The sequence below is a fragment of the Ursus maritimus genome, unplaced genomic scaffold, assembly GCF_017311325.1.
Source record: "Ursus maritimus isolate PB19 unplaced genomic scaffold, ASM1731132v1 scaffold_10, whole genome shotgun sequence".
NCBI lineage: Eukaryota > Metazoa > Chordata > Mammalia > Carnivora > Ursidae > Ursus > Ursus maritimus.
The window spans coordinates 14,823,667-14,838,415 of record NW_024423344.1 but is presented as its reverse complement, the minus strand read 5'-3'; the positions used below and the strand labels follow the sequence as shown (position 1 = coordinate 14,838,415).

Genomic DNA, 14,749 nt, shown 5'->3' with positions numbered 1-14,749 from the left:
TTTTTTTTTTTTAGAGACTTATTTATTTGAGAGAGAGAGAGAGTACACGTTAGTTGGGGGGAGAGGGAGGGGGATGGGCAGACAGAATCTCCAGCAGGGTAGTCTGATGTGGAGCTCCATCTCATGACCTTGAGATGATGACCTGAGCCAAAATCAAGAGTTGGATGCTTAACCGACTTAGTCACTCAGGATCGAGGTATATTTTTGTTTCAATATAAATGTGGTTATTATATTTAAATATAATTTTCCTTATCTGTACTGTACATTGCTTTTCTCTTGTTAACTGATGTTTTCTACATGTTCCCTTATTGTGATACATTCTTTTAATTGATCTGTAAGAGCTCTTTATTCATTAAGGCTATTAAATTGTATCATATACATGTAAAAGTTCTCCTGTTTGCATTTGCTTCAAATTTTGTTGATATTTTCAGACATGGAGATATACGAAACTTTTATTTAGTCACATCTTTTACTTTAAACTTCAGCTTTTGATGTTATAATTTAAAACACCTTTTTTAGGGGCGCCTGGGTGGCACAGCGGTTAAGCGTCTGCCTTAGACTCAGAGCGTGATCCCGGCGTTCTGCAATCGAGCCCCACATCAGGCTCCTCCGCTGGGAGCCTGCTTCTTCCTCTCCCACTCCCCCTGCTTGTGTTCCCTCTCTCGCTGGCTGTCTCTATCTCTGTCGAATAAATAAATAAAATTTAAAAATAACCTTTTTTATATTAACTTTATCTTGAATTATGATCAGTTTCATTTTTACCTTTAAATTTAATGCATGTGAAGTATATCTGGCATAATATATGCAGTAAGGATAGAAATTAATTTTTTCAAATGGTTGCCCATTGGTAACCTAAATACCATTTACCACATGATACTTCCTCTTCCATTTGACTAGAAAAGTTGTACTTATAATATACTATATAACACACATAGTACTATATACTAATATATATACTATATGTGATACATTTATACCATAAGAAACATTCATACAAATTCTAGCCTATTTATAGACCAATCATGCCATATGCCTATTCTTTTACCATTACTACATTATCTTAACTATTTTATTTCTAGTGTTAATTCTTTTCCCTAATAATGAATTATTAGAGGAAAATCAACATATTTATTTATAAGTTCACCTAAATATTAACTTTATTCTTATTAAACCTAAAGTGAAATGATTAATATAAAGCTTCTACAGCTTCTAAACCAAGTTACCAATTAAAGTTTCTTGTCCCTGTTTTTAGCGTGTTTGATAAGGAAATACATTTTATGGCTATCATCAATATCAAGTTTTAAAAAAACTATTTAGCTTTCTCACTAGCTTACTCATGTACTAACAAATATTCACTATTAGTTCCAAGTGTCACGCTAGGTGTCAGGGACTACGCTCTTGAAGTACACATTCCAATAAACAACTAAACAAGTAAATAAATTGTGTAAGTGCAAAAAAGGAAATGAAAACGATATAGTGGTAGAGAAGAGGCTGGTTGTGGGGAGGAAGCCACTCAGCTACAGCAGTCAGGGAAGGCCTCTGTGAGGTGGGTGCCTTTAGGGAGACACCTGAAGGATGAAAATGCACCAGTCATGCAAAAAACAGGGGAGAGAGAGAACCAAAAACCAGAAACAAAATACAAAGATCAAGAGGCAGGACAGTGTTTGTAATTATTAAGGAATGGGAAGACAGTTTGATTACAGTAGCATACTGAGCAAATGTGAGAATATGAGATAAAGCTGGAAAGATAACCAGCAAATTATCTGAAGCCTATATGATATTTTTACTCTAAATGCTGCCAGAAAATTTTAAGTTAAAAAAAAAAGAACCAATATAATTTACGTTTTAAAACAAATTGTAGCAGAACTATAATAAATTGAATAAAGATCAGTAAAAAGAGAGGTAAAGAAACTACTTTGGAGGCAACTGTATAATCCATGTAAATTAGAACTAAAGTAGTGTGCCACCATAACTTAAGACATTTTAAATTTGTCCCCTAAATTATAGGAAGCCTTCAGAGATGTTTAAAAAGAAAAACTGTTTATTATATATTATAAAATATTTATTATATGAATGTATAATATTAAATATAAAGTATGTTTCATTACTTTATTATATACATTAGTGTCACTTTTTATTGTTATCAGTAACACACTAAATGACTAAAGAAAACAAGTCCAAAGAAGAAACTATGGCAATGCTCCAAAAAAGGATAAGACTTTGAACTGAGGGACTACCAAAGATAAAAATAAAAAACAGGCCAGAGAGCTAGTTCAGAATTTCTTAAAAGGCTCAATAATGAGCTGAAAGAAGAAAGTGAAGTGTGAAGGAGTTGAAGAGTAGTCCAAATATCAGTACTTCTCAAACTATCTGTGAAATTTTACCTTTTTTTTAATCCATCACTGACATTTTGAAAATGCATTAAAAATAATTTAAAAAATTAAGTACACAAAATAAAAGCACAAATGCTTTTATTATTTGACTCTATAGACAAAAAATAAATTTCAATTTAATCAGAACAAAGATAACACTGGGAAAAGAGAATAATTATTAAAACTGTTCATCATGTTGTTCACTGAAAGTGTGTGTATAGGTGACCCATATGTACAAATGTTATACTTGTGATTTTTTTCCCATTACACATCATAAACAAAGTTTGAAGCAAAAGAATGATTCCCTAAAAGAGACCCCTATATAAATGTTTTATACAAACACTGGGACTATAAAGTTATAATGTGACAATGAGAGATTTTTGCTTGTTAACATCTAATCCAGGTTGAACTGGCAATAATGCCACTCACAGGAATAACACACAGCTAACCTATTTTCGTTTTATCTTAATATCTTGCCGAGTAGAGAAAGCAGTGTTACAGAGGTATGTTCATGGAATGAAAACTCAGCTCAGAATATGCATTTTAAACTTTTATCCAAAATGAAACTAGAAATGCTCTATCTTTAAAATTTCTGTCAATGCTCATCAATACCCAATTCCAGTAACTTGTCTTGTATTGTTATAATCAAATATAAATTGTATTTCAATGAAAGCAATGGATTCCAGTTCCATGAATCTCTTATGTATGAATTTTCTTCTGGTGGAAAATTAAACACAAAACATTCTGTCAAATACAAAAAATGTCAGGAGATAAATTTAAGGGTGAACAAAATTAAATCATCCTTAAAGATCAAGATACTTTCTTAATAATTATATTAAATAATAATTATTAAGTAATGAAAAATGTCATAGAAATTGTACACTTCCAAGATTCTAACTTTTTGTCCTTTGATCTTTTCAGCTACTAAAAAACCATGTTGCAATCAGTCCCTGTTTGTAAGTACTAAATTCATTAAAAATATTTTACAGGTCTGACAAAGAAGCCAGTTCCACTAGTCTTTAAAGAATGGAATCAAACTGATTCCTTACCCTGTAGAAACACCAAGAGTTGACTTTGTAATTCCAACATCATAAACAGGACTTTTCCTTTTAATACCCAATGTCCCACAGCATCCCGAAACAGTGATTTACGATCAGCTTCCATATCATCACATAGTAAATAGCAAATTCACCACAACAGTATTAAAGTAATTCAAAATTTTATTATGCCACTAAGAACACTGTGCAGTGGAGCTAATATTGTTTTCACAAGAAAATATCCTTGATAAAGAAAGAAGTGCATTGATATTCTGATATAGGCTCCTTAATTGGGGTAACTATTCTAGAATATTTTCCAGCCACTATAGCTAAGCCTTTGGAACACCTTCTACACACACACACACACACACACACACACACACAACCTCCAGACTTTTAATCTAATCTAATTTCATCTAATTCTTAGTACATAGCTAGATGTTTGTAAGCAATAAAGCTGAAAAGAATTTTTCCTTTATTTCATCATGATGTTCAAAGGTTGCACATTTATAAAAGAAAAATCTGTGTATTCATCAAATTGTAACAAAAAATACTTCACAGCTTTATTTGTTCTATAAATTGGTCTTTCATATCATTAGCAAATTATAGAAAACATTGAACTATGGTATCATCTGGAGCGCAGAGTCCTTTTTAAACTTAAGTTATTGGAAGAATTTAGTTCTTTGTTGTTTTAGGCTAAGTCCCCCACTTACTTGCTGACTGTCAGCTAGGTAGTGCTCTCAAGCTCCCACAAGGTGATCTCAGGTCTTTGAACTCTGCAGTCACCTTCATCTCAGCAATAAAGGACTACCTTCAAGTTAAATCACTTTCACACTCTCAGTCTCTCTGACTTCCTTTTCTGTAACCAGCCAGAGAAAACACTCTGCCTTTATGGTCTCATGTAATTAGGTCAGGACTATATGGATAATCACTTTCTCTTAAAAGCAACTGTGCTATGTAATACAATATAGTCATAGAAGCAAAATCCATCATATGCACTGTCCCAGGAATCATACAGGGTGTGTACATGGGAAAATCTTGGGCAGGATGGGACAGGGAGAGCTGAATTCGGCCTACTACAATCCTTTGTTCTGCAGAGAGTAACCCCATGTCAACCTTACCCAGAGACATTATATCAGCTATTTTATTTTTTATCTCTAAAACTCCAACTGGTTCTTTTTAAAAAATCTTACATTTTTTTTCCTCATTACATTCACTATTTCTTTTAGATTGAAAAACATTTTGAACATACTTATAATAGCTGTTTGAATGTTCTTATTTGGTAATTCTGCTGTCTCTGTCCTTTCTGAATCTATTGAATGATTTTTCCCCTTGTTTATATATCACATTTTCCTGCTTCTTTACATGTTTAATAATTTTTTATTGAATGCTTAACATTGAATTTTATGTTGTTTGGTGAAGAACTTTTTTGTATTCCTTTAAAGAGACGTAGAACTTTGCTCTGACAGAAAGTTAAGGAACTTATAGATCAATTTGATGTTTTCCAGGCTTGTTTTTAAGCTTTTTTTTCTTGTGAGTCTAGAGTAGCCTTCATTTCAGGACTAATTTAGTCCCACTACTAAGGTGTGACTCTTCTGCAATCTCTAGTGAATGCCACCACTGTGAATATTCTTATACATATAATTAAGTACCCTTAATTTGCAGATGATACTTAAAGAAATATAATGAAACACGAATATAAAAACTGTATTTTGCTCTCAATAGCCAAATATAAATACAACATATCATATCTCCATGAAACCTGAGGTGTATACTTGTTTATAAACAATTACATTATGGATATTTATTGTAGAACAATTAATGAAATACGAATACCCAAACAGGTCAGGAGATGAGGTCAATATTACCTTTGTAAAATGAGTGGGCAAAGCTCTGCTCAGGAATTAACTTGGCAAGGAATCCATGGTTCAAACTTGGATGAGGGATAGATGGTATGACCACAACTGTAGAGAAAATCATGGAATCAAATTTGAGCCAGCATGTAACAACCTGCAACATGGTCCACTGGAGATCCATGACAACTCTATATTACTGCAACATGCAAACAGTACTAGCAATAAAGATTGCATCTCTGGGGGAAGGAAAGAGGTTATGTATTAAGAGAAAGGAAAAATCATACACTTCTTAAGTAGAGTAATTTTAGCAACATACAGAAAGACATACACATACAAAATCAGAACTGGAAGGCTGACTAAAATATTGCTTGTTTTACACATATAAAGCTGATATGAATGCATTAAAAATGAAGAAAAAGTTGATTAACATAATAGAGTCTCAGTGTTTTAAATGGTCAAAAGACATAAACTGGAATGGAGGATAATGTTTAATTTGAAGAATAAAGTTAAAAGTATACTACAATGGAATAATATCATGTTCATGTGTTCAAAGTAAATACAGCATGCAACAATAAAGTACTATAGCTAAAGCATAATCCATATTTCCACAAAAGCAAGGTAAAGGAGATATGACATGCTCAGGGAAAACAAGATGCAGAGATTTGACCACTAATTTCTACTCACTTTTTAAAATATCCATTTTATTTATATAGCATATGCATTTATTTGGGAAAGACAATTTCAGCTACAAATTAATCCAGTGGTACATGAAATAACCACTAGGTTACCAAGGATACATTGCAAACAACCCAGAAACAATCTTGATATAAACACATGGCAGGAAATGCAACTGATACAAGGTACCCCATGATATTAAAATACTAGCTGCCAGAAAATGTGTTTATCATTTTCAAGCAGAGTAGGCAAAGCTGATAATGCAAGAACTCCCACAACATGAGCATCTTCTCTAAATAAGAGAGATAATATGATCCAAGATGGTTCATTATTGTCTGTAAGTCTTTGATTTTAGTTGAAGGAACTTGGGTATAAAGTTTAGAATGTATGTTGGCTTATTATGAATCTCTGACAGAATATTTAGATCCTTAAATAACTATACACAACAAAAGAAACACAGAGAGAGAGAAAGAGAGAGAGAATAAGCCAGCAAGAAAGAAGCTATCTTTGAACTTGGCTATAAAGATTTCTATTTTGGCTCATTCTTGGTCTTGAACTACTCTATAAGAATCTCCTACTGTCATGTTCATAAAAGTTAAAAAGTAATACATTTAAAATATATCAGTTATTTGCATATTAAATAGTAAAAGATTTGTATTAACATATGGAAAACATTAAAATGCAAACTGCACTGATAGAATGAGAATATAGCAAATATCATGGAAATTCAACATTGTTGTGGAATTAAAGAGTATTAAATTGGCATTTATACACCACCTACTTATAAATATTTAAAGTGATAATGAGTAGGACGGGTTTAAAACTGGATGAAAAATGAAATAAAAAGGAGAAAAATGATGATAAAAATTCAAATAATTTAAAAAAATAGTACCTGTACTTGTCGGTGAATTTATTTCTTGTCTGATGTTTCTACCTGGTTGGCTTCCAGTTCTTGCAGTCTCTCGCTGGGGTTCTAATATGTCACGATACTTGGAAACCATCAGAACCGAAATGAAGTAAACAACGGCTAGAGCTAAGAACTGTGCCTGCTTGCTATCATCCTGTGTAAAATGAAAAGGCAGTTCTGACATTTAAATTTTTAAAGTTATCACAGTACAAGAAACTACTACTTCATTTTCTTTATGGAGGCAAAACATGACATTTAACTTTTATTAAAAATTTCAAGTATACATTATTATTTAATTAGTATCATTTAAGTATAAATACAAAACTCCAGAAATATATCATGAGTTATAGGTTGAAATTTAATTTCAAAAAATGAGAATGTTGTGGCTGAAAATGCCACAAAATTTTATTCTTTGCCCTCTTCACCATTACTATCCACTACTTCCATGACAACAGAGTATGTACATTTATAAAATATACAGAAATCATAGGCTGAAAGAATAATATCTGGATAAAAATCAGTAGTTCCAAATGTTATAGTTAAGAAAAAATTAATAGAATAAAATTATAATTGAGATACATGTACAATTCTAACATATTACTGCCTTAAGAGACTATATGAGTACAAAATAGGGGAAACAGGAACTATGGGGGAACAGAAAATGTGACCTGTATACAAGCTCAATATGAGCTAGAAGTGTGATATGGCAGCTTAAGAAAAGCTAATGTAACCTCTGACTGCATAAATAGATAAAAATAAGTAACAGTCCCACAATTCTGCACTGGAAAAATGACCTCTAAAACACTGCTAATATTTGAGGCTCTGAACTTCAAAAGCTCAATGACAAAATGAGAATTTTTCCAGTGCAACAAATTGGTAAAAGGTATTTGATGAGTTAGGATACAGAGAATAGTTTCAAAAAAGTGGGGCTTTTTCAAAAGACTGCAGGGGCACTTGGGTGGCTCAACTGGTTGAGTGTCCGACTCTTAATTTTGGCTCAGTTATGGTCTCAGGGTCATGAGATGGAGCCCCGCACTGGGCTCCACGCTCATAGGGGAATCTGCTTGAGATCCTCTCTCTTCCTCTCCCTTTGCCCACCCCCATGCCATTTCTCTCTCTCTAATAAATAAGTAAATCTTTTTTCAAAAAAAAAAAATGCAGACTGCAGTCTAGTAGAAAAGATAGTTCTATAAGTATGCTTTGTAAAATATAAAGAGCTACATGTAACCCTGAAAGCCTAGATAACTATATTATAGGGGAAAAATTGATAAAGAAGCAAACTTACAAACTCTAATACAACTTTCAAATTAGCCTGTATCGAAGGAGTCAAATGTAAATGGCCCTTTGTTCTAAGCTAGGGAAAGGTGACACTTCAAACCAAAACTACAAGTAATTACTGTGGCCCACAGATAATAGGTAAAAAATAGTACGGTACGAATAAGGAAAGCAAACATGCATCAAAGTCTAGCAACTCCATTAAAAGCACTTTATATTTTTACTACATTTAAATGCAAACAAGATTCAGAATGTATGTGCATTTGTCAGAAAAGAAAGCAAACAAGAAATATTTACTAATAATTTAAAACTATGAAATAGGATTAGTACGGCTAATACAGAAAACTACCAAAACAGATTAAATTTGTTCTGAAATATTATAAATTTAGTATTTCATATTCTGAGGGTGACAGCTCTCCTAGAGATAGTTTCTTTAAGGTGTTTGAAATGCATACTCTGTGCGTTATTATGCTGATGGAATATACAGAGAAGGGACAAAATCAGATACTGAAACAGTTATTATAAAGGAAAATGAAGTGCAATCATATCAACAAAGATACTGACCAGGAATGAATTCAAACACAGCTCAAGCTGTGACAGACTGTGGTACTCTACAACACCTGCATTTCCACCACTGGAAACTCAGCGCCAGGCAATTAAAAGCATGTGTGGAATGAATGCATGTTAACTACAAAGTTGCAGTTGCAAACAACAGATATTGTGACGTGTCCTAGCCAAGCTAAAATCTCCCATGTGTATGGCACGAAAACAGTTGCATTTTCTTTTCAAATCCAGATCTGCACACCAATTGTGCTGCTTATTCCCAGTTCTATCTTTAAAAATGAAGCACAACATCTGGAGGACAAGTAAATTTTTATACGAATTAATTGTCTTGCCTACATATTTTATTATTATGAAGACATAAACTCTTATGTTTCTCCCATCTGCTTAAGAAATGGGCCCCTCCACTATTCAATCTTGAATCAATATCATTAATTAACTCTGAAATCCTTTAAAAATTTTAATGCCTCTACCAGGATGTTAAAAAACTTTAATTTTTAATTTTATTTCTTACCACATAGCAAATTTTGCCACACAACACTTTTGCCTAGATTTAAACAGTTCATGTGAGTTTAAATCAGCAATGTCTTCATAACAGAAAACAAACAACAGCAAGATACATACACATCTGTTACATATTATATGCATATATATATAATGTACATATACTTTTCCTTAAAAACCAAATTTTGATCTAATTTGTTTATGAAATTAAGGCAATTAAAAATGACTACTGATTCACAAAAATTTCAAAAGTCAAGTATAATTCTTAGCATGATATCTACAATTGCTTCTAAAATATATCAACTGTCAAACACTTTCAACAGGTGATGGGAGGAGTGTACTTGTTACGAGCACCAGGTGGTATACAGAAGTGTTGAATCACTATATTGTACACCTGAAACTAATAGTACACTGTATGTTAACTAACCGGATTTTAAATAAAAACTTAACAATAAATAAAGAAAGAAAGAAATACAAGTGAAAAAAGTGTCTTAGAATCTATGAAATATGGTGATGAAAAAGAGAATACTTTGAAGACGTCTACCTTAAGGTTCTCACCACCTCATACTACCTGGGGGATCTTAAAATTTCTGAGTCTTAAATTTCTCTTAACCGTTAAGTGGAAGCTTATTATAATACATAGCAAGTGTCTGAAATACATTATAAACTCAACGAACACAAGTTATATTACCTTAATGATGTTTAGAAGGTACATCTGGGAACACTTAATTCCCATCCTTCGGGAAGAAAGCTAGGCACCATTGCTGGGTTATCCAACATATTTAACATGTACGAGGCTTAGAAAAAATTATAATAATCTACCATAATAACCTAATGCAGAATTTACTAAGAATTTAAACATGTCACACTTAACATAAATCCCTACTATGTTAGGTCTGAGGGTGCCTCTTGGAGATGAGGATATGCTCCATGTTTTAATCATTCTTCATTTGAAAAACATTCTTTCCATAGCACATTTTTTCAGGACTAATAATTCTAACTTCTAAATGATGAACCTGCTAGTGATTTTTTTTTCCAAGTCTGGATTAGAGTCCAGATTATTGTAAGACTCATACATCATAACTTTTATAGTCATGCATTTTATCTCCATTAAAAAAATTTATTATTTATTAATTACAAAAGAAATATGGGTTTATTACAGGATACTTGAAAACACAAAAAAGTATAAAAGACTAAAGTACAAAATAAAAATTGTTTACCTAGACATAATCATTAGTAGCACTTGGTATGTTTTTTCTAGTCTTTTTTTTTAAGGTACACATGTACGTGTACATACACTCAACATAAAAATGTAGTATTTGCGTAATAAAAGTACTATTGTATACTGCTGCTCTCCTTTAAAACATGACCATTTTTCTGCGTCACAAAATTTCCCTCAAAAATATGATTTTAATGGCTGCACAGTGTCCCACTGAATGAATATACTATGATCTATGAAGCTGAAACTCTACTGTTAGGTATTTGTAACATTGCCAATCTCTCTGTAGGCATCTTTGACAAGCACATGAAGTCAGATAATTTCTGGGTAGAACCACTGGGTCTCAGGGCGTCAATATTTGTAACAGTTTTAACACATAATGTAAAAGAATTATTCAGAAAGTTTATCCAATTTAAATGTCTACCAGTGATAAATAACAGAGTATGTTTCAATGTACCCTTGCAATGCTGGGTACTATTATTTAAAGTTTTTTATTTATCTAATACTAAAAATATCTCACTTATTTTAATTTGCATTTCTTTGACTACTGATGATACTGACTTCATCATATATTTGTTATCTTGTCTTTTATATTTTATGTCCACTATCTGATTTTCTGTTGGTATGTTTGTAATTTTTCTAGTAATTTATAAGAACTGATACATATTAAAGAGAGTGATAATTTTTCTGTTGCATATTCCTACCATGCAGTATTATGCTGTGTGAGTTACATATGTTTTAACCACTTTCTAAAGTACAAAGTACTCATCCAACTTATTGTTAAATGTAAATTTAAAATATAGGCTTTCCTACTCTTGATCTCAGGGTCATGAGTTCAAGCCCCACACTGGGCGTGGAGCCTACTTAAATAAATAAATAAACTTTCTTCTGTGTTTCATAAATCATCAATTAAAATAAGAAAAACAGATTCCAAAGTGGCTGGAAAATAATAACTATGTTAAGGGGTAATGTCAATATTGAATCTGCTGTGCAATACTATATGTTTCTATGTGATTTGTGAAAAGGCCAACCTTATCTTTACTTGAATAAGTGATCATATAACTGGGGTGTTCCAAGAAACCATCTCTGTAAGCTATCTTTTCCTTAAGCTTTACAAAGCTACTTTTGTAACTTAAATTCTCATAAATACCTATTATTTTTAAAATGTAGATCTTCTTTCAAAAGTAATTGCTGCCCCTCAAAAAGGTAATTGCCAGTAACACCTTAGTGAATTAATCCCTTTATCCATAGTACAAGGAACGTTGATAATAAATAAATAGTACCTAGAAATGGAGCAAGGAATATAAAAGAGAAAAGTATGTGATTCAGCACACAGTGAATCATAATTTTTCAAGGTTATCCCTAGTCTTAATGTATGCACAAATTAAATCAAAATTTCACATCATCTGACAAAATGATATATCAATAAGCTTTTAGAGAAAGCAAAGGTCTTACAATCAGAAGTATGTTCTAAACCTACAATTCCTGACAGAACATTCAGTTGTAATTGCAGCTTTCTAATAAAATTTAAATTATTTTACACAAATGACAATGGAAGATTTTTTTTCTTGGGAAATCAAGCAGGTATAACTTACCACATCCCGAAAGACGACAGCACGAAGGCGATTAATATCAACATCCTGAAGAAGTCTATCAGGATCTTTAATAGGAGAAAGGTTACCTGGAACACTTTCTAATGGAGTCTTAAAAAAGAAAGAGAATTGTTAAAAAAGAAAATAGCATAATACAGAAACTCACATAGGACAGTAATTTCTAGTATCTTCAGACATTACGTGAGCCACGGTCTTTACCTTCCCAGCAAGAGTAATATTTATTGACAATAGCACTCTATTACAAGACACTGTTTCTGTTCTCCGCTGACTCTTTTTGGTCACAGTTTCACTTACTCATAGTGTTCTTGTGCTTCATCACCACTGCTACCACAAAGACTTAGAAAAGTAGTAAGAATGAAGTGGAAAAGAAACTGATCTTGGACTTCAGAAGGTTTGAGCTCAAACTCTGCTGTGTAACCTTGGGCTTGTTACTAAAATTTTCTGAGCCTCACTTTCCCAATCTCTACTTAATAAATCTCTTGGAGTCACCAGGCTCATTTATCCATCATGCTTTTATAACGTGACATTACTATATTACATTGCATGAGATTTTATACATATATATATGTTATGATCTACGAAAAGCTAAAAAAAGGCAAAGAAAAAATTCAGTGTTAGCCTTAATATTAAAACTGAAAGACATTATAGATCATAACCACCAAAATCCTTTTTATAGCTGAAGATACAAAAACTGACAAATTTTAAGTAATGTATCACATAGGAAACTAGTCAGAGAGCCAGGTTCCCCGAAATTCAGTCTAGTATTTTATCACTTATACAATATTTTAAGAATTGTGTGGATTAAATTATATCATATACATAGAGTACGAAATACAATTCCTGCAAATAGAATAACGTGCTACCCCAACTAATTAAAAATAAACAGGTTTCCTTCCAAATCTTCTATACACTTCAATTATGATATTTCACTTTCAAATTAAGATGTGTGATTCCTTTGCAGCAAAGGATAGTGAAAAGAACATGACTCAGTTATTTGGTTTCCATTATAATTCTACAACTTATCAGCCATATGACCTTAGGTGAAATATTAACCTTTCTGGACCTCAGATATATCATCTAAATAATAAGCTAATAATATTTATCACGGGATGATTACAGAAAATAACACACTGTTTACAGCAGAGATGAAAAGGACAATTTACAGCATAGATGAAGAAATTTACAAATATTTTAACTTATATATACATATCATTTTACATTTTATAAAGTTTCTATATCCATAATTGAATTTGATCTTTATAAAGACATTTTTATGGGTAAAGCTAATATTATTGCTCCTTTTTACAAAGCACAGAAAGTGAGGCCCAATGAAGATGCATGACTTATTCAAGTCTACACAGATTAGTACTGCATTAAAATTATCTATGGTTTATTTAATAAAGTCACATAAGAAAGCATAAACACAGGGAGAAAAAAAACCCTCACTTGTGTTTTTGACCAAGTCCACTTTCCCCCTAATATTTCTATATCTATACTTATTAACCCTTTTTCATCGCCAAGGTTCTTGCTAAAGAGACAGTGACTAGCTCAACTAAATTACTACAAAATTCCTTCACGTTGGACTTTTCTCTCCATGTTCTGCAATCAGAGTAATAGTTGGTCTGACAGTCTTGAAATCTCCCTATTATCTCGTAAATTAGTTACAGACAAGTTTAAGATCAAAGCTCTCAAAAATACTAATTTATTTATTCATTTCATGAGGATGTAGACCTGCTAGAGAAAGGAAGGGAATTAATATTAATTGAAAGTTCACTGTGTGTCAGGAATTAACTAAGAACTTTACTGCTTCTCGTTTAGTTCATACAATCACCTTGTAAATTAAGATTTGTATCCATTTTAAAGACCGGAAAACTGAGGCACAGGAGACTAAGGAGTTTGTCTTGGGTCACAAAACTAGTTATGGGGTAGAGACAGCGTACAAACTCAGACCTGTTTGATTCTAGAGTTAGTGCTCTTTTGACAAAGTACTGCCAGTGTTATATACACATGCTCTGGAATTACAAAGATGTATAGGATATGGACATGCCCTCAAGTAACCTAAAGTCTATTATGCCTACACAAATGAAGCATTCTTGCTGATGTGTTCATATTTAATTATCTAAGCAATGGAGAACATTTTAGAGACTTGTTAGCATAAAATATGGTCTCATTATTTTAGGAATGTTTTCTGACAGAAGTGAGAAAAGAGGTTCTATTATAGATATATTAAATACGTGGTTGTTCTGTTTGAAAGCTGCAGAAGTTTGAAGCCATAGAACTATTTAAATGAGTTAAACTTCTATTTCCTGTCTTCACTTATTGAGCAGAAAAAAGGTTTGTCAATATCAAACATCTAATTACAAGTGTAGCGTGAGATATGAGACATACAGGGTTTTATGAAAATATCAAATAGAGGAGACTACCCTAGATTGGGGTGGCAGTAAGTGTATCTGAAAATATTTTCCCCAAAGAGTAACACTTAAGCTGAAGTCAAGAGTTGAATGGATTTTAAGTGAATGAAAAATAAGGATGGACCCTTCAAGTAATGGGAACCTGTGAAAAGTCTGAAGGCAAAAAAAGAAAAAGAAAAAAGATTCTCTGATGAACTAAATAAAGTCCATCATGTGACTAAAATGGCAAAAGCAAGGGGGTAGGGGATACAAGCTGCAGTGGAGAAGTAAGCCAGGGTCAGTCATGCAGGACCATAAAAGTCATGTTAATAAAACTTTG

At 32.4% G+C, this 14,749-nt stretch overlaps 1 protein-coding gene across 1 annotated transcript in view; it reads right to left on the bottom strand.

Annotated features, from left to right (window-relative positions):
• Nucleotides 1–14,749, bottom strand: part of NBEA (neurobeachin) — a 664,295-nt gene that overhangs the window by 442,398 nt on the left and 207,148 nt on the right. The window contains exons 27-29 of the mRNA XM_040622005.1: nt 12,002–12,109; nt 6,833–7,001; nt 5,278–5,373 (exon numbers count right to left, since the gene is read on the bottom strand). Of these exons, the coding sequence (XP_040477939.1) occupies nt 5,278–5,373; nt 6,833–7,001; nt 12,002–12,109 (373 nt within the window). The remainder of the gene's footprint in view (nt 1–5,277; nt 5,374–6,832; nt 7,002–12,001; nt 12,110–14,749) is intronic.